This window comes from Schistocerca cancellata, chromosome 6 (assembly GCF_023864275.1).
Source record: "Schistocerca cancellata isolate TAMUIC-IGC-003103 chromosome 6, iqSchCanc2.1, whole genome shotgun sequence".
Classification (NCBI taxonomy): Eukaryota; Metazoa; Arthropoda; class Insecta; order Orthoptera; family Acrididae; genus Schistocerca; species Schistocerca cancellata.
Window position 1 is genome coordinate 346272978 of NC_064631.1, and position 25747 is coordinate 346298724.

The 25747-nt window shown below is 39.5% G+C and overlaps 1 protein-coding gene across 1 annotated transcript in view; it reads right to left on the reverse strand.

The window, feature by feature from the left end:
- Positions 1 to 9682: 9682 nt before the first annotated feature.
- The window catches only part of LOC126190660 (uncharacterized), a 93043-nt gene continuing 76978 nt past the window's right edge, over positions 9683 to 25747 (reverse strand). The window contains exons 5-6 of the mRNA XM_049931094.1: positions 14780 to 14993; positions 9683 to 14461 (exon numbers count right to left, since the gene is read on the reverse strand). Coding sequence (XP_049787051.1) covers positions 14345 to 14461; positions 14780 to 14993 — 331 coding nt within the window. The 3' untranslated portion in view covers positions 9683 to 14344. The remainder of the gene's footprint in view (positions 14462 to 14779; positions 14994 to 25747) is intronic.

Consider the following 25747-nt stretch of genomic DNA (forward strand, 5'->3'; position numbering starts at 1 on the left):
ACCATGGATCCTTACTCATTTCATCTGTGTCAGTACAGAAAAGTTTCCTTATCCCTAGCCAGATCCCAGCCTCACACACTGTTCCTGCGTTGTTGCCTGGCTCAAGGAATCCCCCCTAATGGCCTTACCAAATTACCCATATAAGACTGCCACCCCTTCTTCCACAATGACCTTCACCTTTTCAGATTCTGCCAATCCTTAGCCCTCACCCACATAGTCCTGCAAAACCATATCAACCAAACTCAAACCTCCTTGCAGTACCTTCTCTCCATCTGCAAGGTTCTCCTGCTATGCTATCCCACACTTCTGAAACCCATAACACATATTGAAACTCTTGCCCTTCGGGAACTTGAGTGACATGCACAACGCCATCTCAAAAAGCTCTCCATCCTGCTCACTTCCTACTCCTGCCTTGAAGTACCACTCTCCTCCACCTCTACAAAAACCTCCAAACCTCCCCCATGTCCCCTCATATCTGACAAACCCTGTCTCACAGACCTATTACTCTTACTCCCACCCACCACCACTCAGAATCCAGAACCTAAACAGACCTGCAACACAGTCATGAACCTTTCCTCCAGAAGCCTTAGCCCCACAGAAATATCAGTCTTTTCCATAGGTCTGCAATCATGCAGGACTTGTTAATGACCACCTCTCCTTCTCCCGGTCCCTACAGTGGAAACATTTTTTTGCCACTAACTCTACTAATCACTCAACTAAAGACCAATATTGAACCTTGCCTAACTCAGTTCACTCCTCCATCCAGCCATGATTCACCCACGGTGCCCCCAGATAACCTTTTACCTTGCCTCACCATCATTCCCCAATTCCCCCAACATGCACACTAACCTAACATCCGCAGAAAGAACCGCAGTCCACCATTTAAAAACCGATCCCGACCTTATAATCCTACCTGTGGACAAAGGCTCCACCACTGTTGTTCTGAACTACAAGGATTACCTGGCAGAAGGGCTCCGCCAGCTGTCAGATACTTCCACCTACAAACCTTGCCAATGTGACCCCATTCCAGTAATCGAGCACGATCTTCAGTCATACTCAAATACGTAAGCGCATCCCCGAACTTTTCCCCGGAGTCCATCTCTCTGCTCACCCCTACCGATCCCCACACTCCTACCTTCTACATGCTTCCTACAGTGCATAAACCTAACCATCCAGGACGCCACATTGTAGCCGGTTACTGTGCCCCACTGAGAGAATCTCTGCTCTCGTAGACAACACCTTCAACCTATTACCCGGAACTTGTCCTCCTATATAAAAGATAAAAACCATTTCTGCTGCACTGACTCTCCACAGTTCCTGTCCCTTTACCACGTGGTGCCCTGCTCATCACTCTTGATGCCAGCTCCTTGTACACTAACATTACCTTTCCCAATGCCCGACGGATTTCAAACCAACAACCTCCTTCCTAGTCACCATGACCAACTATATCCTCACCCACAGTTAATTCTTCTTTGAAGGCACTACCTACAAACAAATCCAAGGTATGGCTATGGGCACCTGCATGGCACCGTCCTATGCCAACCTATTCATGGACCATCTAGAGGAATACTTCCTAAAAACCCAGAATCATAAACCTCTCACCTGATTCAGATTTATTGATGACATCTTTGCTATCTGGATCAAAGGTGAGGACACCCTATCCACATTCCTCCAGAACCTCAACAACTTCTCCCCCAATTGCTTCACCTGGTGCTACTCAACCTGACAAGCCACCTTCCTCTATGTTGACCTCCACCTCAGAGAAGGCCACATCAGTACCTCTGTCCATATCAAACCTACCAACCACCAGCAATACCTCCACTTCAATAACTGACACCCGTTCCGTTTCAAGTAGTCCCTTCTGTACAGCCTAGCCACCCATAGTCGTTGGATCTGCAGTGACGAGCAGTCCCTCTCGAAATATACCGAGGGTCTCACTGAAGCCTTCACTGACCCTTATCATCCTCCCAACCTTATACAAAAACAATTCTCCCATGCTTTATCTTTCCAGTCTCCCACCACCTCCCGAAGTCCCACTGTCTGGCCACAGAAGAGCATTCCCTTCACAACTCGGTACCTCCCCGGACTGGAGCAACATAATTACATTCTCTGTCAGGGTATCCATTAGCTCTCATCGTGCCCTGCGATGATAAATGTTCTGCCCACTATCCTTCCCACTGTGGTATTCCGCCATCCACTGAACCTACACAATATACTCATCCATCCTTACAGAACCCCTGCTCCCAATCCTGCTCATACCCCTGTAATAGACCTAGATGCAAGACCTCTCCCATACATCCTCCTACCACCACCAGTGGTCTACAAGCTAAGATGCAACCACTGTGCTGCATTCTATGTGAGTATGACAACCAATAAGCTGCCTGTCCGCATGAATGGCCACTGACAAACTGTGGCCAAGAAACAAAGCGGACCACCCTGTTGCTGAACACATTGCCAAACATGACATCCTCCATTTCAATGACTGCTTCACAGTCTGTGCCATATGGATCCTTTTCACGTATACATCCTACGTTCCCGTAACCCTCTTGGCCTCAGCCTTCAGTAGTCACTGTCCTCACCCATCCTGCCCCTTCCCTGTTCCCATTCCACACCTACACAGCCGTCATTCTACCACCACACCCATTCTTGTTATTTCTCTTCTTTTCTACAACTCCCCCCGCCCCCTCCCCTGCCCCCCTCTAACCTGCAGCACTTCACTGTCTGCCACCTCCACCATACTATCCCTCCTCTTCCCTGCCACAGCCTCGTCCTTACTCCCACCCAGTCGCCATTCCCATCATGCTCTGGTGCTTCTTCTCGCAGTGTGGTTTCAGTGTGTGTGTGTGTGTGTGTGTGTGTGTGTGTGTGTGTGTGTGTATGGGGGGGGGGGGGGGCGGAGGGGCGTGTGTTAATGATGAAGGCCTTAATGGCCAAAAGCTATAACTGTGAGAGTCTTTTCGTTGTGCCTATCTGCGAGTCAGCTTTTCTGCTATATGGTGAGTAGCAACTTTTCTCTATACGGTTTGTTGTTAAAAAATGTTCCTTATTAACATATTCATGGTTCTAACATTTTAACTTTAAGGAAAAAATTAGAGAAAATAGAAAATGTTTGGTAGAAAAAGAATAGCATTACTTGAATGTTAGTGTGGCTATAAAATTATAACATTACTCAAGAACTTACATTAACAGCACAGCAAATTAAGAAAGCATGGGAAACAAAATTTGGACGAAACTGTCCTACAATAAAGTGAAACCTGTTAAAAGTATCGCTTGATATGATTCATCAGTTTGAACTCAGTCTTTTATTGTTGTGACAAAAAAAGTGTCCTATGTAACAACCTCCTCTTCACACTTACACCTTGCTGTAAACAGTGCACATTCAAATCACTGACTAGACATCCTAATTTAAGTTTTCCATCGTTTTCCTAAATCACCTCAGGAAAATGCCCTCAATTAGGCCACTGCTGGAAATCCTCATTCCCTTCAAATTCCAATATTTGTTAAATTGAAGTAATTCTGATGCTGAAAGGAGGGGAGGATTTTAGGGAAGAGGGTGAAGGAAAATGTGTAAGAACAGGACAAAATCCACAATGGATAAAAAAATTTTATTCCTTCTCCGTAATGTACAAAAGGATTAGTTTTGAATTAACAACGGTACTTATATTCACTTTTATTTTGTATCTATCTTTGGCTTTAACACACAATTAAAAAATACAATCATTAATAGTTTGTCTTTCACCTACAGAAATTACTTATGGCAAACATCATTATTATTACAGATAAAGGAGTGTCTGAAACCTTGACTACCGTATTGTACTGAGCACAGAGAGCAACTCTGTAAGCCAATTACTTCGTGGATCTCAATTACTCTTCTGTTCTGCAGTTCTAAATTCCTAATACAAAATTTTTTGTGATACTTGCTCTTGTTCCTGTGATTTGTAGCACCATATGAAACAACAGGAGAGTATTTGTTTTCACTGAAATAATACAACAGTACAATTTCCTAAATGCTTCACTGACAACTGAATTGGAGAAATATGATGCTGTACTGCATGTTTTCTTTAGCGATGTGGCAAGGATTTATAGGAATTTAATGTTTAAGTTCTAGCACTTTTCTAAACAGAATAAACATCTGATTTGTAATGTTGAAGATGGATTTCAGGCCACAATACAACTGACATAGTAGAGAACTAACTTATCATTGAAAAATCATCTTGTTGAATTTCTACATATGTATAGTTTTTGTGTTATATAATAAGGAAACCATTGAAGAGGGTTATTCTCAGGCAATTAGTAAGCAGAATATGATATTTACTAAAAATTCATTTAAGTGCACAAGAAAAAAATTAAAAATCTCTAAGGAAGTTTTAAAAGTTTGATATGTATTTCTGTAAAAGAGAGTTATGGAGAAATTTTAAGCCAGATCTTATGACTTAGTAAAATGCAATCATTGATTATAAAAAACAGATGTAGGTGAAAGCAGACTTGGACAACCATGCACTTCTATCCATTAAGAACCCACTAACGAACCACAAAACTAAATAAATAAAACTTACTTCCAGTCTGAAAAAAGGAAATAAGAAGCAAACTAATGAATATTAGCACAGTGTGAGCTAATGGCACACACCAAGATGTAAATTATAAAGCTTTTGAATTTAGCTATAGAATGAAGCAGTGCAATATGGCTTTCTGCTACAAAAGAGGAAACTACAACACAGTATTGACAATGAGGTCGGATGGAAGGTAAGATTTAAACCATTATATCCAAACTGTAGACATTTCTATACAAGGGGGCGCACTGCTTTGACTGCTGTAATACTATTCTCATTATTGGTATTTGTGGAGTAATGCGTCATCTTGCCTCTGATTCCTGGAAACATGGCCAGTGACTGCTGTATTTTAAGACTGAGTCAGTAGGAAAAAAAAGCATGCATGGCTAAAGGAGAAAATTGTTAGATCTCATTATTTATAAATTTTACAGTACACAGTGCCCTCTTTTCAAACTTATTTAACATGTTGACTGCCATAGGGCTGACAGTAACCACAGCAGAGCTGTATATTTGATGCCATGGCATGGTATGGTGGTGAAACATCCATCACTATGTGTGCGGTAGTCAAAGTGTTAAATCAACAATATCATTAGAGGCAATTCGAGAGAGTAATAACTGTTGTTAACTTATGTAGCTGCTTAAAACAAGCATCCATTGTGGTGGTTGCTTGAATGTTAATAGATACTATGATCCACTTCATAGGCATGACTGGAAATGCCACAAGGCAAGCACTATAACAAGCGATTGGAAATCACTGAAACAGCAGTAGCATGGTTCAAATTTTTTTTAAAAATTGCAAGTCAAGAGACATGTGGGCCTTCTAAAACAATGGTGAGAGGAACACCACGTAATATGGAACTGGGAAGAAGGATACCACATGCATAGAGGGGAAAAAATGACAGTATAATACAGCAAAGTGATAAATGGAAATAAAGTACTGAGATTACTGTACAAAAAGAACCCTCAGATCTACCAGAACAATTCCTGTGGAGACATAACAAGTAATAAAATGTAAATTTGCAGCAGAATAAAGTGCAGAAAATTTCCTACTTATTATTGAAATACAACTTAATTTTTTGAATACACTGAACATTTTTAAAGAATAAGGCAGATTAACAATGAATACTAGACATTTATTTACTTGTTTGAAGATGGGATTCAAACATCTCATTCAGTCTTGTACGTCACATATTTACCATAACTAACAGATACAAGCAAGAGAAAAGTCTTGAGTGGAAGACAAATTCAGTAAAAATACATCACCGTTCATGGTATAAATGTTGTTAAACTTGTCTACTTGATTTTGTGAACATATTTGCTTATATGAAACAACAAATAGAGTTTAAATAAAAGCCATACTGAGAGCTGGCGACGTTGTCCACAAGGTGAGAACTATCTACTGTTGGCACTTCCATGCAGTTGACAGAAGGAAGTGCTAAGCCACAAGAGTATATTTTGAGTTGTCGTATGCTATATGGTTGGTTAAATTCAAATACAAAACCAGAACTACAATAAAACAATTTATGTAAAAAGATAGTGCTTTTTCATGTTACTTGTGGAACTGTTACCAGCATGTGATGTGTGTGAATATATAGCAGATAACTTAATTCGAATAATCTTTACTAAATCCAGGGTTAGCACTTTCTTCTATCGACCCCTCCATTTGTATCTACTACTAAGCATTTCAGATAATAACCTATTATAACTGACAGCTGTGTTGAAATGTCAGACCGAATGCTGTTCAAGCTCTCATATATCCATACATAAATACAACCTCATAGTATTCCCACTTTCCCCATTTTCAGAAAGCTTAGTTTGATCACAGCTAACAGATGATTACAACATCAGAGATATAACTCGACAAGAGAATGTCATTAGAGTTATAAAAGTGAAATATCATTTCCATAATACATTTCTCTCATGATCCCAAATATGGGGTCCTTTTCAATTAACGAAAGTCTTACTTTTTTTCTTTCCTTTTATCTTCCTGATGAATGAACGAATTAATGAATCAATCAATCAATGTTAAGCATTTCATTTACAGTATTCTCGTAACAATGATATAAGACTACAATGCTCCATTATTAAATATTCGAGGTACATTTCACGCAAATTGAAGGAAAATTTTAACCTAAAGTTGCTTCAAAGAAGAAAGAAAATCTACACAGATTTTAATTAAGAGTGGTTTTTTTTTTATTATATTATGCTCATAGCATACCAACTGTTTATGAAAAATATGGTGACAGCACCAGTTTAATATATTTTTGGCACTCTTCTCCAATGTGTGCAAACTTCACATAAATTAAAATATTTGTAAATCAAATAATGAAATTAATAACTGAACATATTTTTGACATGCAACATATAGAATTCAGAGGGAGAACAATTATTCCAGTGAAAACAGTTAGGGCATGAGTGCCACCTGAGCACCATAAAAGACCATGCTTATTTTTTAGCATTTAGTAATGCTTTCCTCATGAGGCATCATCCATCTCCGGGAGATAAAGTATCTCTCTCTCTCTCTCTCTCTCTCTCTCTCTCACGTACACACACACACACACACACACACACACACACACACCAAAATGAGCTTTGCCTTCTTGCACGCTGGGACAATTTACTGAGATGCATTCAAAACAAATAGCAATGAGAAAGTCCCCTCTAACAGTAAAAAAAGGACTTGATTACTATCATACCACAAAATGTCACAGTACACTTTTAACGCAAAATGTTACAGTACACTTGTTCGCCCACTGCTTGAATACTGCTCACCAGTGTGGGATTTGTACCAGATAGGGTTGATCGAAGAGATAGAGAAGATCCAAAGGAGAGCAGCACGCTTTGTTACAGGATCATTTAGTAATCGCGAAAGCGTTACGGAGATGATTGATAAGACTCCAGTGGAAGACTCTGCAAGAGAAACGCGCAGTAGCTTGGTACGGGCTTTTGTTTAAGTTTCGAGAACATACCTTCACCGAGGAGTCGAGCAGTATATTGCTCCCTCCTCCGTATATCTTGCGAAGAGACCATGAGGATAAAATCAGAGAGATTAGAGCCCACACAGAGGCATACTAACAATCTATCTTTCCACAAACAATACGAGACTGAAATAGAAGGGAGAACTGATAGAGGTACTCAAGGTACCCTCCGCCACGCACCGTCAGGTGGCTTGCGGAGTATAGGTATAGATGTAGACGTAGCAGATTAACAGTCTGCAAATGTAACATCTTATGTCGGATAAAGAGGATCACTTTGACAAGCAATGTCATTTTCACAAATCACATCCCTACTTGAAAATTTATTGTTAATCTCCATGACTAGGACAGTTAATTGTGGACAAGTTCTCCAGCAATCCAATATACTTTCACTGTCCCCATTCCATTTCACTTTTTTTTTCTGGCTCCCTTGCAGTGTTCTGATTCCTATAACATATCTTTCTGTTTTCATGCATTACCTATTTCTGATCTTCAGTGTACATGCTGAGCTATCCTAAAGAAAAAACTTTCTTCATGGTTTTGTTGCTGTTGCTGATGAGCAATTTAGTACATCTTTCTTTATATCCTGCCACTGTCTTCCACATATAGTCTTGATGTAAATACAGCCAAGAAATAACGGTAGTTGAGTGATCAAGCTCAGAAGAAGTGGCAGACTTTTTCCTGTACAGTTCACTTACTTTCTTATATTAGAAGGGCCTGTTTTGCAGTTCCCACAAATGTCCTACAGCTAGTCAGAATATTTTTAACAAACTGTTATTATGATGACATGGCAATGAGGTAACCTGACCAGCTAAAACTACAACAATCACATCTGTTGGAGATAATGCTTCAGACTTCCCCATTGGGGAGAAGTTTTGCCTCTCTGAATGCAATAGGACTGAATCAAATTTGGAGAGAAAGGAGGTCACGGAGAATGCTGTACTTTGCAAACATATAATCGATGGCAACAGCAAACTGACAGAATGACTCCAAATTGTGTGTGAAAGTTAAAGTCAACAAGTTACTGTGTTTGTTATATATCATCTTAATCATGGTCTACATCACCTAACCCCTTTTTATAAATATGTAACTTTCATATGTCCAAAAACAAAGTGATGCAAGATTTTACTGATAATTAATCTAATACACTTATAAATATGTATGTGAAACAGGTTTGTTTTCTTCAAAGCACCATAGAATGGAAGGCAAGTCTTTTCTGTTACACATGTCAAGCACTAGTAGGCATGGTTCAACAACTAAATGCAGCACCTGACACTTTTTTCTAATTTATGACATCATAATACTGTGAGGGAAAAAAAGAAGATAAATCTGTTTTAAATACATATTTGTGCTAATGAAGTACTAGCAATAGCATTTAGGACTTGTTAGATATCACAAATACAAAGGTATAGTAAATGTAATTGATAATAATACTAAGTTTAAAAATATATAATACATGATTCTAAACATGTCCAAAAATTATAATCATCAATAACATCAATGAAGTCAGTCTCTCATTCATTTATCATTAACAATACTCATTCCATAGCCTTTCATGAATTCAAACAACAAATTTCATAGGTGTGAAACCAAACATTTCACAAATATGCAAGTAATGTATCTAGAGATTCTTTTATATAAAAATATGTCTTGTTCATATTTTGGCTGCTACAGAGAATACTGCTTTTAGTTTAATATTATTTAACTTACACTTTAATAAAACAAAAAGATTATACACAGAAAAGCTGGTGGGAAAATGACAAGTGAGTGTAAATAGCAGCAATAATAAATATGTGCTGTAAGTAAAATGACAAAGTAAAAACGAAGCACACCGATGCTGCGTCTTTCATAGAGCTTTGATTTTGAGGTATATATCTATGGCTATAACTGTGTTCACAAAAAATCTGTTACTACTGCAGCTGTTGATAGTCTATGAGTATTGAGAACCACTAATTCTTTACATAAACTACTGTACTAACCTGTCTCATCCTATCATCAGTCTTACTGGGTTGTACGAGTTGCATGAGCCTGATTAAATATAATACACATTTATCTAACACACTGATGTGTGAGTGTAGATCATCATGACATCAGTCTATTAGAGAGAGTGTACAAATATTAACTAATTTGTCGCTACAGAGCTCTGTCTTTACAGAGCTGAAGTGGAGCATACAATCTACCAAAAATATAGCATCTTTCTCATCATCATTAAATATGTGCTTTATGAGTATGCACACAGTTACAAAGGGCAAATAATGGTTGTAGCTGCAAACACCACAGATAAAATATAGAAAGAAGAACAGCCATGTTCTGATACATCAAGTTTATGTCAACTGAATTTTGAATGTTGTAACAGCCTTATTTCTGTATCTGGCAATTTGTTTTGCATTTAGTAGGGCAGAAGGTGAAAGTGATGTTGCATCAGCACACCAATGAATCTAAAAGTAATTGTGTTAGGAATGTAAATGCAAAACAATGTGTTACAAAATTCATAATAAAAGACAGCTACAACGTTAAAAATTCAGCTAGCATAATGATTATGAGGATACAAGGGTACTATGCCAATTGAAGATGAGGTGAAGACCTGAAATATGTCTTGGCATAAATAAGGTAGTACAGAAAGCACATTCTAACATAACAGTCACAACACCCCGTCTCGTTTTTGTTACCCTGTGTGATAGCAGTGCCCCAGGTGTCCAGCAAACAATATTTCTGTATACAATATCAGATGAATGCAAATACTAATATTTATATTTATTTGTAACATAGCTTTTTCAATAGGGAGCATATGGAGTGCCATAAAAATTGATAACAACCAAAAAATGACCCCCCTTTTTGTCACACTTTAGTTTTCTAAGGATGTGGTATGTATGAAATGGTGCATTACACAGGACTTGTTATTTACGAGTCTCTTGTAATGTACAGAAATTTATTGAATACTGTTGTTTTCCTTTAATAATGAAGAATTGGCAGTAAACACCTGAAGATCTGATCTGTTGCAGAACGTATATCTATCCAACAAAGCAGAGTTTCTTTGCCTACACTTTCAGCCAAATCAATGAATGTGGAATGTAGGAAGCCTATATGGAATGTAATACCTACATTATTTATAACACCAAATAAGGCACCTTGCCTGTAGCTTAACACGTTCGCTGCGGCTGACACTTATAAACTTTTCCACAATCAACACCCCACTGCGGTTGACACTTATAAGCGTTTCTGCGATCAACACACCAGTGCAGGTAATGCTTATAAGCGGAGCATTTGCTAGCTGAGTAGTCAGTTTGGTTTGTTTGGCTTGCACTTGTGTTAGTACAAGCAACCAATGAAATATCACGTAATGTTTTCCTGTCTGCAGTTGTGTGTTTTTGTCTTTAGTCGTCTGTGTTGTGCATTGTTTGCAATGGCGGCGAATCAACCGACACCAGGGCCTTCTAACTGACCATGAGTTACTGAGCATGTTAGAAGATAGTGATGTTGAGTTCAGAGGGGACGGACCAGAGGCGGGTGGTTGGAATTTGGAGACTGCAGAAACATACCATAGTGATGACAGTGTGGAAGCAGAACGGTTGAATATGTTTCGCAACAGTTCGGAATCGGAGGATACGGATAACGATGATGGGGAAATCGCTGACGATAAAGAACCTGCGCTCGCAGAAGTAAGCCAACCAGGTGCGACTTGACGTGAAGAACCACATGGGATGCAGTATCATCCATTTAAAAAAGAAGAATGTTTGCAGATAAATCCTGCTGGCAATACGCCAATGAGTTTCTTTAGGCTACTGGTTACAGATGACATACTGCAGCTCGTAGTTGATGAAACAAACAGTAACGCACGCAATATATTTGCGAGCGAAAATATGAAAGAGGGCTCTAGGATTAGTAATTGGAAACCTGTAAGTACAGGAAAAATACTAGTCTTCCTGGGTATTTCATTACATATGGGTAATGTCAATTATGCCCGATTACAGACTACTGGAAGGAAGACCCGCTGTTTCAATACAGAGGAATAGTGATGAGTATGGGCAGAGACAGATATTTGCTTATCTTACGCTCACTGTACTTTGCAAACTATCCAGTCAGGAGAACTGAAATCAGATGACTGACTATATAAGGTACGCCCTATATTGAATTATTTTAACAACAGAATGTGCCAGGTGTATTATCCAGGTAAGGACCTATCTGTAGACGAATCAATGATTCTTTAGGGGACAATTGTCATTTGGACAATATATAAAGAACCAAAGGCATAAATATGGCATCCAATTGTACATGCTACACAATCCAGACAGTTTCGTAAATAAATTTGCTGTGTACACGGGGATGTGTGGTGGTATGAGGGGGGAAAAGGGCATGCTGAAACGATAGTATTACATTTGTTGGAAGAGAAGCTGCATGCTGACCATCACGTTTTCATAGACAATTTTTACAACAGCTTTGCTTTAGCTAAAACCCTGTTGAATGTTAAAACACATTGTATCGGGACACAAAGGGTAAATAGAAGAAATACCCCTAAAGATGTGGTATGCACAAAACTGGGGAAAGGAGACACATTGCACAACATTCGGATGGCATAATGATCGGCAAATGGAAGGATAGACGAGAGGTCTCCTATATTTCCACAGAATATCCTACTTCAATGAGACATGCGCCAAATGCATGCCACAAAATAGTCTCAAAACCACTGCCAAGTATCAAATATAATAGCTGTATGTCGGGACCGATAGGCAGGACCAGATATTGATGTATTATTTATGTGAAAGAAAGACTGTCCGCTGGCCAAAGAAACTATTCTTCCATGTAGTTGACATGCTAATGTTCAATTCACATTACCTATATAATAAATACTCAGGGCATAAAATGATGTCGTATGGTTATAGAATACAAATAATAAAGGGAGTATTTCCACAAATAGATGTTACAAAAGGTGTGCGTAACAAATATCGTAAAGACACACACACACACTGTGCAAAAGTGGGATGCAACTGAAGGGAAGAAGCAAGTTGCGAGGAAGCAGTGTACAACGTGTGTGGAATGGGGCAAGTGTACGGACATGCCCTACATGTGCGTAACGTGTCCAAACAAACCTGGATCCTGTTTGAACTGCTGCACAATTGCACTCCATAATGTAATGGGATGTCATATCTTCAGAGGAAGATCTTTTGTGTTTGATTTGTAAAGTGTTTGTATTTGATTTATTTGATAGCCAAGTAAAATGTTGTTACATTGATTGCTTAGAACATGAGGTTTCTGTACAGTATGTGGACTTATTTGTGGTTTGCTATAAAAAAAATCACCTCCACACCTTGCAAACTCATTTGTTATATGGGATTGGGTTTCCATAGCACCACATTGCAGACGAGTCCCGTCTCTCTCTCTCCGTTTCATAAATCTTTTGGTGTTTTCTGACTAATTCTTTATCAATGGAGCAGATTTATTGGTTGTTTGAATTGCATTTTCTTTCCAGTTTGGAATAAAATCAATAAATCAGAGGCACTGTTAGAATTGCTTGCAATAGATGCATACGACACTTATAAGCGTCAGACAGCATGCAGCATATCACACATGGTCGGCATGCAGCTAAAGCGTACTTGTATTTCTGTATCTAGCACCACCTTTTGTGCGGACATTATATTTGCTGTCAACATTACGTACATGCACAACATGAACTTACAGGTTTTGCAGGGGTATGATTTCAACTCTCAGCTCACGTCCATTTGCAAGCGTCCGCCTAGAGCATTAGCGGCCCGCACTGGTGACTGCAGCGAACATGTTAAGGGAAAACGGTACAGATGTGATAATACATCGTCAAATGCAATAAAACTGTTTCCCAACACAGAAGAAACAGATTCCACAATTGTTGCTAAACCTGAGCCACAAAAGGCAAGAATCTTCAACACATTCACTTCTGAGGCAAAATTAATTAGATCTACAAAAATATTTGTGCATTAGGAAGCCAAGTGAAGTGTAAGAATGGTTGAATCACTCAACTACATAAAAAATTTAAGTATCATGGAAAGTGCCAATGATAATGACAACAGACAACAACAGAAATATATACTTCTCATGGATGAAGTGTGTGTTTATATTCATTTGCTTTCAGCAGAGTAACCTGCAAATATAGCATACTAGAAAGTATTTCTTCATGAGTAAGCTGCAGCTTATGTCACTGAATCAGTGTGATTTGGCTGTTTTTACACTTACTTCATGACAATTCATGTCTCTTGGTAATATAGTAATGCATGGAATGAAGGAAAAAACTAATTTTTTGTTAATTAAGTATAAAGTAAGTTATTCTCAGGATGGATGCGGCTATCTACTTTCTCGTAACTTTGAGTGCTAGTGTCACTCCAGCTGTCAAACAGGTAACAACTTTCACACCAGAGAGTCGTGGCTGTAAGTATTAGTCTGTGATATAAAGTGGAAACAAAGTAAGTGAAACACTGAAAGTCTAATTTCCAAAACCTACTAAGATCATGCTTAACAGAAACCACTGTTTTGATACTTAATTAAGTTATAACATAAACAACATTGAGGACGGCAAATAAACAAAAACACACACACACACACACACACACACACACACACACACACACACACAGAGCTTCTGTCAATACAACAGCCTTACTAATACTGCTTTTGAACAAAATAAAACTAAAATGTTACTTCAATATGTGACTGATGCAAGAAAGACAGACTTTCCTAATCTCTGAATTCAAGCACTAACATGTAACATTCATTAATAAGGAATGTACGAACAATTGTAATACTTATACGCAATGCTTCTGCATTCATGTATGCCAGAAATTTCAAAATTAATTATGTGTTCCACCAATCAATGAAGCATCGAATCATGTGGATAAGCTTTTCAGGAGTTTCCAACATAGCAAAGTGGCCAGCATTTGGTATTACTTCAAGGAAAGAACGTGGAATGGTCTGGAAAAAAAAGGAATATATACATATGTTACTACTTTCAAAAAATAATGTGAACTTAAATTAATCCTCTTAGTTATAACGTAATATAAACTGAAGTGAAATAATGATGATTTGTGTGTGTGTGTGTGTGTGTGGGGGGGGGGGGGGGGGGGGGGGGGTGTGAAGAAATACATAGTCACTGGTATATAGAAATCATATTTTTTTAGATCTGCTCTGGTTTAGATACACTCAAATTACTTAGGCACCTTTCGCATGTACAGCTCCTTTGGTGAATTGTTACAGTACTAGTTTCTAAAAGTGAGTCATTAACATACTTACCCTTTCCATCTCACACTCGTGGACAAGAGGAACAAGAGGATCTTGCATGCCATGAACTAAGAGAGTGGGAATAGTGATACGCCTATGAAATGCTGCATCTCCTTCAGGCCAGTCCTGTCCTTGTGCCAAGTAGTCCAATACATACTGTGGTACACCACTGCCAGCAACATCACACGACACCATATGCTTCCCATATGTAGAATACAATACATTCCTGTGAGTGTGAGAGAAAAATTCCTGCAGGTATCGATACAAAATGATAAACGAAAAAATATAACAGTCACATCAGTCAAATTTGACCTGATCAATAAATCCATTATGGCTACATTATTAGAATATCTGCAGAGTGTGTGTGTGTGTGTGTGTGTGTGTGTGTGTGTGTGTGTGTGTGTGTGTGTGTGTGTGTGTACAAACTTGGATGATGTGTGTCAATGAATTCTGTTTGTTAAATTACATATATTTCATGTAATATTCACAGCACAAGGTCTTAGATGGATATGAAACAGAAACAAGGAAAACAAATATATCGAAACAAGTTTTAAACCAGTGATGTTTAACATCCCTTCATGTTTTATGTTTTCAGATGTTTAAATAAGTTGACACAATACTTGTTAAACACTGAAACTTTGTGCTGGAATGAAACTCATACTCAAATCCCTGCCTTTCACATTCAACTAATATTCTTAAGATAGTGGTTAAGTATATCTTTCTGAAGTGTTCTAACTCACAGAGGTGCCAAGTCCAGCAACATAGCAAAGGAACCCTGGTGGAGTTTGGAAGCCATGTAGGGAAACAGGAGACAAATGATGTCGTTCTGGGTGCTCAGCACAGTTGTTGATTTCAATTTTTTGCAATATATTTACACAATCGACTCAGTCACCATCTTCGGGTGCTATTTTGCCTGGACTCCAACCACACTTCATGCAGTGAGTATGCATATTAACAGGGTTCACAGCACCTGAAGATGACTGTGTTGATTGTCTAAATATCATGTAGAAACATGGAATTAACAAGTCATCTGAACACTCAATAGCACACCACTGATCAATCATGCCAAGCAAACCTGAGAGATAATAGTAAGTGACAAGCTGAAATTTGGTGTTGATCTGTGAAATGTGCAGGGATAGTATAACTGGCAGTACACTGCCTGGGCAGGGCAAGTATCTGTGTTCGAGTTCCGGCCAGGCGTACAATTTTAACTAGAGACAAATGTTCTTCACAGCATGCACTCAAACTGTAAAATACAGCAACTCAGTGGCAGCTATGGTTGTTATCTGAAAATGAGATGCTGGGCAACAATTCCACCAATTAGAAAAGACAGGGTGCACTAGCAAAGGAGCATCACTTTGCAAACTTGGTGTTGACTATTTTCATCTGCTGTGTCTAAGCATTCCAACAGAGCATGCCAGAACAAACAAAGCTACTGCCAGTTGAACACAAATAAATATAAATACCAGAGCACCGACTCTAATCAAAGAATGTATTTTTTGAAACTTGTTGGAAACAGAAGGATGTGTTAGGATGTTACGTGAACGCAGTGATATTTAAATTACATGCAAGAATACACAGGAATAGCAGGGAGGCAGATATTTAGGCCTCTTTGAACTTTAATAGTAATTCAGTGGCACTATAGTCACAAGGATGTGCTGAAAAGTAATGCTTCTGAATTTTTTATATGAAAACTCCAAAAGCTTTTTTGAATAAAACAAAGTTATGATTCTCCAGTTTTTCCTGGCATATTTCTTGCTCGAACAGTCCACACATGTACTGCTGGTCCATAATGTCCAACAGGCACAATATTTCGGTTATCAGACATTAACATTCTTCATATCTACATATTTATTTCTCAACATAGTCACCCTGGCACAATGACAGACCAGTTAGTTGATACCACTCTGTAGAATGCTGATGGAGCCTCAACCTCACCTCTGCTTGCACCACATCATCAATATTAAAGTGAAGTTCTCGAAGGCATTCTTTACGTTCTGGAAACAGATGAATATGGGATTGGGCCACGATTTGGACTGTGTGCAGGATGATTGATCACAGTGAAACTAGGGTGTCGGATTGTTGCAGATGTCGCAATGCCCGTGTGTAGTCTGGCATTGTTCTGCTGAAAGAGAATGTGCTTCATGTGTGCACAAACACTTCAAATTCGAACCTCTAATACACCATGCAGTTTCTCAAACATCGTCACCGGAGTAAGAAATCCATCAAGGACTTTCAACCCTTGTAAAGTTGCTCAAGCCAACTGCTAGTGGTGTGATTGTAAAGTGGAAATGCGTAGGAACAACCACAGCTAAACCGAGACCAGCAAGATCTTCTGTACTGATGGACAGACTGTAAAGCATCGCAGAGAGTGGTTATAACAAAATCTCATGAAATCAGTGGAAGGAATAACTCTTAAGTTCCAAAGTGCTACCTGCAGTCCAGACTAGCACAATGACTGCACGTAGGGAGTTAAAAAGAAATGGGTACAACAGTCAAGCAGTTCCTCATAAGCCACAAATTTCTGCAGTCTGTGCTAAGAAACACTTGATGTAGTGTACTGAGTGACACTGCTTGACCGTGGATGACTAGAAATGAGTGTTTTACAGTGATGAATCGTGCACACCCTGTAGCAATCTGATGAAAGGGTTTAGGTTTGGCAAATGCCTGGAGAACATTTTCTTCCATCACGTGTAGCATCAACAGTCAAATACACAGGAGGTGGTGTTACGGTATGGTGGTGCTTTTCGTGGTTGCATTTTGCTCCTCTTATTGCACTTAAGAAAATACTATATGAGGAAGGGTATCAACACTTTTTACAGCATTGTGTACTACGTACGGTAGAGGAACAATTCTGAGATGATTGATTCTGTCAGCATGACAATGAACCCTGACATAAACCAGCATCTGTTAGGCAATGGTCTGCAGACAATAACACTTCTGAAATGGACTGGACTGCCCACAGTCTCAACATGAACCCAACGGAACACATTTGGTATGAGTTAGAATGACAACTTCTCTTCCAACACAATCGTCCAACAGCACTACCTTCTCCGGTTTCTGCCTTTGAGGAAGAATGGTGTGGCACATACCTCTTCCATACACTTGCTGGGAAGTGTTTCCAGCAGAGTTCCAGATGTTGTACAGGCAAACGGTGGAAACATTCCACATTAATGTCCACAAACAGTTGTCCTGATTCTTTTGATCAGGGCTGCCGGGGCCAGAGACAGTGGTCACACGTGTGTGTGTGTGTGTGTGTGTGTGTGTGTGTGTGTGGGGGGGGGGGGGGGGGGGGGTCTATTTCAGAAGGAGCAGTCCTTCTGGCTGAAAGCTTACATGTTTAGTAGTCTTTCTATTGTATCTGTCATCTGTCATATCTCCTCTATATGGTGAGTAGCAATCTATCCTTTTTATAATATTGTCATTATTCCATCCTGCATTTTCTTCTTCATAAAACTTACAATGAGGTGCATACACTTATTCGAAATACATCCAATGAATGTGAATATCTAGGTATCTGCTACGTCAAATATAGATGTTCTATCTATTAGCGACATGTGAAAATTTGTGCAGGATCGGGTTTCAAACACGAATTTCCCACTTATCACAAGTGGTCGTTTTGACTACTATGAGTTACTCATGCATGCCTGCTGAACTGGTCCAAACTTCCACATGTCTCACTGTTTACATTCCTATACTAGAGTCTCCTACATTCATCAGTAAATGCTCACAACTTAAGTCTGCATTCCCGCATCAGTGAGAACGAGAGTGTGAGAAACTAAGACCCTGATATTACTGTCCTGTCTTGGCACGTAATATTTACTTGTATGCTTGAACGAACAGACTGAAGTAATAAATGAAAATTCATACAAAGGCCAGGATTTGAACCCTGGTCTCTTACTCACTAGGCAGATGCACTAACCATTATGCCATCCTGGCACAGTGGCTTTGTACAAGTGCATGGTCTACCCTAGCATGCCTCCCCCCACAATCCAAATTCCCATTCACCCCTCAGCTCACTTGGTATTCCCCCTAAACCTGACCAGCATATCAGAGATTACCCAACTGTACTGGAATACCATCAAAGCATTAAACGAAACAGGGGATTCGACCTGAAACCCAGGCATAGGTGCTTTAATCAAATGAAACGATATGGTGCCAGAGACCTTTTCAAGACACAAACATCTATGATGTATATGTGCAGACTGAAGCGACGAATGAAAATTTGGCCATGGTAGAAATTTTCATTTGTCACTTGAGTCTGCATACAAACATCATAGATGTCTGTCTGAACAGACATTAATGATTAAACTTCCTGGCAGATTTAAACTGTATGCCGAGTCTTGATCTGGTACACAGTTTTAATCTGCAGGAAGCTTCGTAACAGCACACACACTGCTGCAGAGTGAAAATTTCATTCTGGAGACATAACGATGATTCACAACTGTCTGAAATTAATTTTAAATAAATTCGCTGAATGTGGATATATTGGCATCAGCTGTGTTAGGTATAGGTGTACTGCCTATTAGTGATATGTGAAAATTTATGGCAGACTGGGATAGCCCAAGTGGGTAAGGTGACAGCTCGCAATAAACAGGAAATCCAGGTTTGAGTTCTGGTCCGGCACAAATTTCCACGTCACTAAAGGTGGCACATCTATACTTAATACAACTGATGCCAAGATATTCGCATTCCTCAAATTTAATTTGCACTTGTTTTTGGACAATCAATCTTCATTAACATCTGTCCCTCCAGATATGCAAGTAAATATTACATGGCAACGTGGACACAAGACAATAATATCATGGCTCTTGATTCTTCATAATCCCAATCTCACAGGTGAGAGAATACCAAGTAAATCTGTGTGCATAAAGTGATGAATGTAGGGGACTATGGTATAGGGATGCACACAGTGTGACATACGGAAGTATGTGTCAGTCCAGGAGGCGCGCACTGATAGCCCGAGTGGTTAAGGTGACCACCTGTGATATGCGGAAATCCAGGTTCGAGCTCTGTTCAGCATGAATTTTCATGTCGCTAATAAGAAGCACATCTACACCAGACACAGCTAATGCGAAGAGATTTGCATCCAGTGAATTTATTTCAAATTATTTTCAGACAGCTGTCAATCATCATTAATGTCTGTTCATCCAGACATGCAAGTAAACATAGGTTAATGTTTGAAATTTGTACTTTGTGAGTGGGTTGCTGCCACAATGAATCCCACAAAAATCATATAACTGTTAAATACAGAATGACATAGTAGTAAAAAGTAGAGTCCAGTACTGTATGATGTATCTGAAGGTATCATATACAAATTAAAGATTGCCATGTCCAGCAGCATGTAGGGAAGGCAATCTTTCTATTTAAGTGTCCAAATTTTCAGGAATACTCTGGAAGCAAGTAATCAAAAAATAATGGAAAATGAAACTGTCAGCTTCCAAGGTAACACAGATCTCCAGCTGCATTGCAGATCAGTCTATAACTGTAACCAAGAGACCACTTTCACATTCGTTAGTTTTGTCAATTCACAGACAAATAGTTGACTTCAATCCTACACCTTGGGCTGCAGTACAGATCTATCATTAAAACCAACATTTAACATTTAAATTCTTTGGCTATACCAACTGCGGTGCTGGGACATGTAGCTCACCAATATAACAAGCCAATGAGATGGGTGGGCAAAGTGTGGTCCTACAGGAGCAATGACACTGTGAACCAGAAACAAACAGTTGTGAAGGAAAACAGTAACAACAGCTGGTTGACATGGGAATCTCTGACAGCCACTGCTGCAACCAGAGGCACCTCACCAACAGACAGCGTCAACATCGCCATTAGGAGGTGTGGCTATCGCAACCCTACTTGCGTCCACCATGTCACCAGACTGCAAGTAGTCTGTGCCTTATCCATCTGCCAAGGCTGTACTTAAGATACCACCAAAACACAGCCAGGCAGTTGAAGCCGAATCAACATCCTGGACACCTCTGCCTTCGAAGCCCTCTATGAGCCACCAGCAGTCTAGAACAAGCAATGCTCAAAAAGTTTGGATTGTACGGACTCAGGTGCCAGGACCTGCTATCCAATGGTCTTACACTTTTCTTGTGATTGTGAATTCCTGACAGCTGTCAACCAGCGATCCATCTGGACATAGAATTTATAATGTCAGTTTCACAGTGATATTGCTTCACTATGAACCTTCAATTCACACTTGTCAGTGATTATCCAGTTATCAAACAGTTTGACATTCCCAACTGTTCCAGGTAGTTTTGTTGTGTTTCTTTGAATGATTTAGCTGTAGCCCTTGTGGTTTAATTACAAGTGTGTCTTTCATGGTATTGTTAATAAAGGGTTTATTGTTGTATGTCTGCCTGGGAGCTTGTTCTTGCTTAGTCAGTCCTTGTCACATCACTTTAGTCAATGGTAACAAGGTATTAAGTGCATTTCACCCAGAATTCTTCAAAATATCACCCAGAATTCTTCAAAATATCACCCAGACTAGACAGTGGTTGTAAGACAGTATTTCGCATACATTGTGTACTAACATTCAATTCTCATTTAAGTACGTCTGCTGTACACAGATGTGACCCTCCAAGAGCTACTCCTGCAAAATATGCAGCAGGTTCAAGAAGTCATGTTGGAAAAGATAGCCACAATCACCGCATTACCAGAGATTTTCAATACTGGCCATAAACACACTCCACGATCAAAGGCTTCCGAGTTGTGCTGCCATCATTTCCCGCATTTGAAAAAAGGAATCGTCAGCCACCTATATCGCCTACCTGGAACATCACACATGGAATCTCAGGTGATACCTATCAATGAACTTTCTTATTAGCATAATTGGATGCTGATGTGTATTGCCTTTTTCAACAGTTGAATACTGAGACTGAACTACATGACTTGTCTTACGAACAGCTTAAAATAAACTAATGCAGTATTTCAATTCTCAAATCCATGTGGTAGCTGCCCATCATTACAAAAAGTAGGGGAATGCATTGTGCAGTTACAGTGTCTTTCTCAAAACCATCATTTCCAGTGCACCAATTCCAAGTGTAAGCAATTATATGCTCATTCTTTGATGAGAGATATGGTATTGGTCCATGCATCTTATGAGGGTCTCTGAAATGATCTGGAACTCAACAACCCCTCATTTTTGGCATGCCTTCCACTCATTCAAGAATGCTGAGTTCTTCAGTGACTGTTCACTATCTGATAACCGCACATGTCCTGGCCCCAACCTCACCAGTCATGATTCGCATCCCTGCCAGGTACAGCATCCCACTCCTCCCTGACTTTAGGCAACCATGCTTCCCGAAGTTCCAATCTGCTATTTGTGAAAAGGAAAGTGCACATTTTGTGGTAAATCAGGTCACAAGGAGGAAGCATGTAATGCTACACATAAAATTAACATAGATGACACATGCCTTGGCAGCACAAACTCTGATTCAGAAGCTGATGAAGCGCACTCAGGTCCAGATGTGCTATATGTGCAAGTTGTGTTATCTAGTTTACTGGGCCTGGCTGCAGTAACAACAGCATTATTATGATTAGACAGTTTTGTTCTGCAATCAAATATCTTGAATATTCTTGGACAGCTCAAGTACTGGTCACCACCACCAACTGGGTTACTAAAATTTCAGATTTGGACCTTCTGAACACACTAGACTTCGAAGTGCACAATTTTGCATCTCCTGGTGGCACCTCTGTTAGCAGTGGCACCACAGTAATTTTCCCATGTCAACAGGCTGTTGTCATCAAAACTGTTTTTGGTTCACAATGCTGTGGCTCCTACAGGGTCGTACTTCGGTCACCCATTTCACTGGCCTGTTAAGCTGGTGGATTACATGTCCCAACACAGCATCCAATCGTACCTCCATTTTCAAGCCAAGACCTCACAAAGTCTTTATGCAATTGGAGGATGTAATTCAGCCAGGACTTCAAAACTTGTGACTAATGCATTTCAAAATATTTAAGGCCATGGCATAACTTAATTTCAGGTCTCTGAGGTGTAGCAGCTGTGATAGTGTTTCATCAAAGCTCAGACCCAGAATTTCTACCTTTTCCTTAAAACAGACAGATATCCCACATCTTTTAAACACATATCTGATGAAATGAAAATGACTGGAAGGAACACAAACAGTTTTATGGAAGAGAACTTAAACCTTGTGATTTTCATTTAGTCCCCCAGCCTTCTGATCAAGTGGTTATTGCAAGACTGGATGATGAAAAAAAGATGGAGAAGTCATCAATGAATAAGCAGCACTGTAAAGGGATCCTTACTGTGGATGTAATATTATTTATTGCAATGGCGACTACTATTACACTTAAAATACTCCCTTGAAGGATATTGTTGCTCTACTTAAAATGTTTGGACAGGACATTCTAGACTCTGTATTTAAAACATCTTTCTAATATAAAGGATTTATGGAAAATGTGAGATATCCATGGTAACTCCATTGGTGGAGGTGCAGCAGTATATTATGCTTTCAGGCAGCATTGTTGGAATCATCCACATTGAAGAATACACGTATGAGGCATTGGCTGCGTAGAAATGCCTGTTGAACTGTCACTTTCAGATGTACTAGGTTCCAGAGTGTGGAGTAATACCACCTGATGTCACAAATCAAGCAACTAGGTAGTGACCAGGTTCCAGAGCCCACACTATACAATGGCTGACAATGAGCACCAAGGTCTTTCCTCAGCTAGTGAGATTGGTGCTGTGAACTACTGGGGCAAATAGCTAGCGAGATTGGTGCTATGAGAACTACTGGGGCAAATACGGTCTTATTTGTTTTAAAATTGAGAGTAAAACGGCTACTGCCCAGGAGTTGGGAAATATGCTTCTCAGCCAAATTTCAAATGTAATGAAAAATATAACATGACGGATAAGGATGGGAATATGATGGTTGAACCACGCAAAATTTTATCAAGAAGCAAGGAATATTTTGACAATCTACTGGCCTGTTCTGATCCGGAATTACAATTACAAATTCCAGCAGTGGCCCTTATAATGCACAAATGCCAGAACTGACGTATGAAGAGGTGCTGGGAAATATAGAACATCTAAAAAATTGCAAGGCAAATGAAAGTGACAAACACAGCTGTGGTACTAAAATATGGAGAAGCACTGCACAGGTGTTTGTTTTACCAGATACAGGTAATATGGGAAACTGAGACCATACCAACAGAATGAAAAGAATCATTAATAGTACTGCTACACAAAAATGGAGACTGGGAAGACTTATCAAAATGGCTTTTACAGGAATAGATCTACAACTGCAATATAGTTGTAATCAGAAGAATAAATGAACAAGTATGGCAATGAAGAAAAAAAAAAGCATTACTTGAATATTGATTTTATGAAAGCTTATGACTCCATTCAAGCCAAAGCCAGACAAATGCAATGGCAGACTTGAGATGTCCAATTAAACCCATAACTTTGTAAAATGAGTTAGGATGATAAGAAGGGTTTTGATAAACAGAATAAAATCTGACCATTTTAAAAATAAAACTGGACTAGACAGGGAAATGCCCTGTCCCCTCTTCCCTTCCGCGCAGCCTTGGAGAGCGTTGTGAGGACACTACTAGCAAATGCAGATGATATAGTGCTCAATGACAAAAATGAAATAGTGATTTGATAGTCACTTGTGGAGCTCACAGAAGAAGCACCCAAACTTGGCCTAAAAGTAAATGATCATAAAACAAAACACATGACAGTTCCAAGATGATGAGATGAGCATGACCACCAGTCACATCTAATAATTAGCAAACACACATTTGAATGCACTGAACTGTTCAAATTTCTGAGCGCAATGATAGACAAATAAAACCAGAAACAAAAGAGCAGTGAAAATGACACAGCAAAAGGAAAAGAGGGCCTGCTACTCCACACAAAAACTTCTAGGGCTTACACTATGGACAAGATAAACAAAGGTAGCTGTGTAACACAATGATCAGACCAGTCCTAACCTATGCAGCAGAAACATGCAGTTTAACTAAAATGATGGAGTTTATAGGAAAATCTTTGGTCTAACAATAATAAGCATAGTAAATTCCATCCAGTGGGTGGATCATCTGAATAGAATAAAAGAGTACAAATGGTTTCAAGAATATTCATGGGGAAGTCACACGGTAAGAGACCAAGGGGGAGAACCAAGTATACTTGGGTAAATGAAATTAAAGCAATAAGCAACAAGTAGGGCATAACTAATTGGGAGGAAGCAGCACAAGACAGAATCATTTGGAGGCACCATGTGAGGTTGGCATGGGAACTAGGCGAAGAAGAAGAAGAAGAAGAAGAAGAAGAAGAAGCAGCAGAGTCACAAACCACAGAAAATGCAGAACCTATTTCCCACAAGGAGAAGAGGAGGAGGTTGTATTCCTTAATATTACTTAAGCACAAATCACAAATGTCCCTCTCTTGTGTCACCAGATAGCGATGGTAAGCAGGGTCCTGGATGTAGTTGCAGAAATATTCTTATTAACTGTCCCAGAAATGTGACCCCCCAGGTATTATTAGGAGACACCCTGATACTGTACATCTGCTGTGATGTGATCCACTCAGTTCTGGACACTTGCACAGTTCAAAAACTGTCAAATGGCTGTTAAGTGTCCAGTAAGACTTTCTGAACATCAATCTCCCGAGATCTGCTCCATCTGATAGGTGAATTCAGATGTGAAACCCAACTCGCACTTTTCTCCCATGACATACTGAAAGCTTTGGATCATGGCAACCTGGTAGATGCAGTATTTCTTGGTTTCTGAAAAGCATTTGATTCAGTACCGCATCTAGGCTTATTGTCAAAGTACAATCACATGGGGTATCATGTAAGGTTTGTGACTGGATTGAGAACATTTTGGTAGGGAGGAGACAGCATGTTATCTCGGATGGAGAGTCATCATCAGATGTAGAAGTAACTTCGGGCTCACCCCAAGGAAATGTGTTGGGACCCTTGCTGTACATGTTGTATATTAATGATC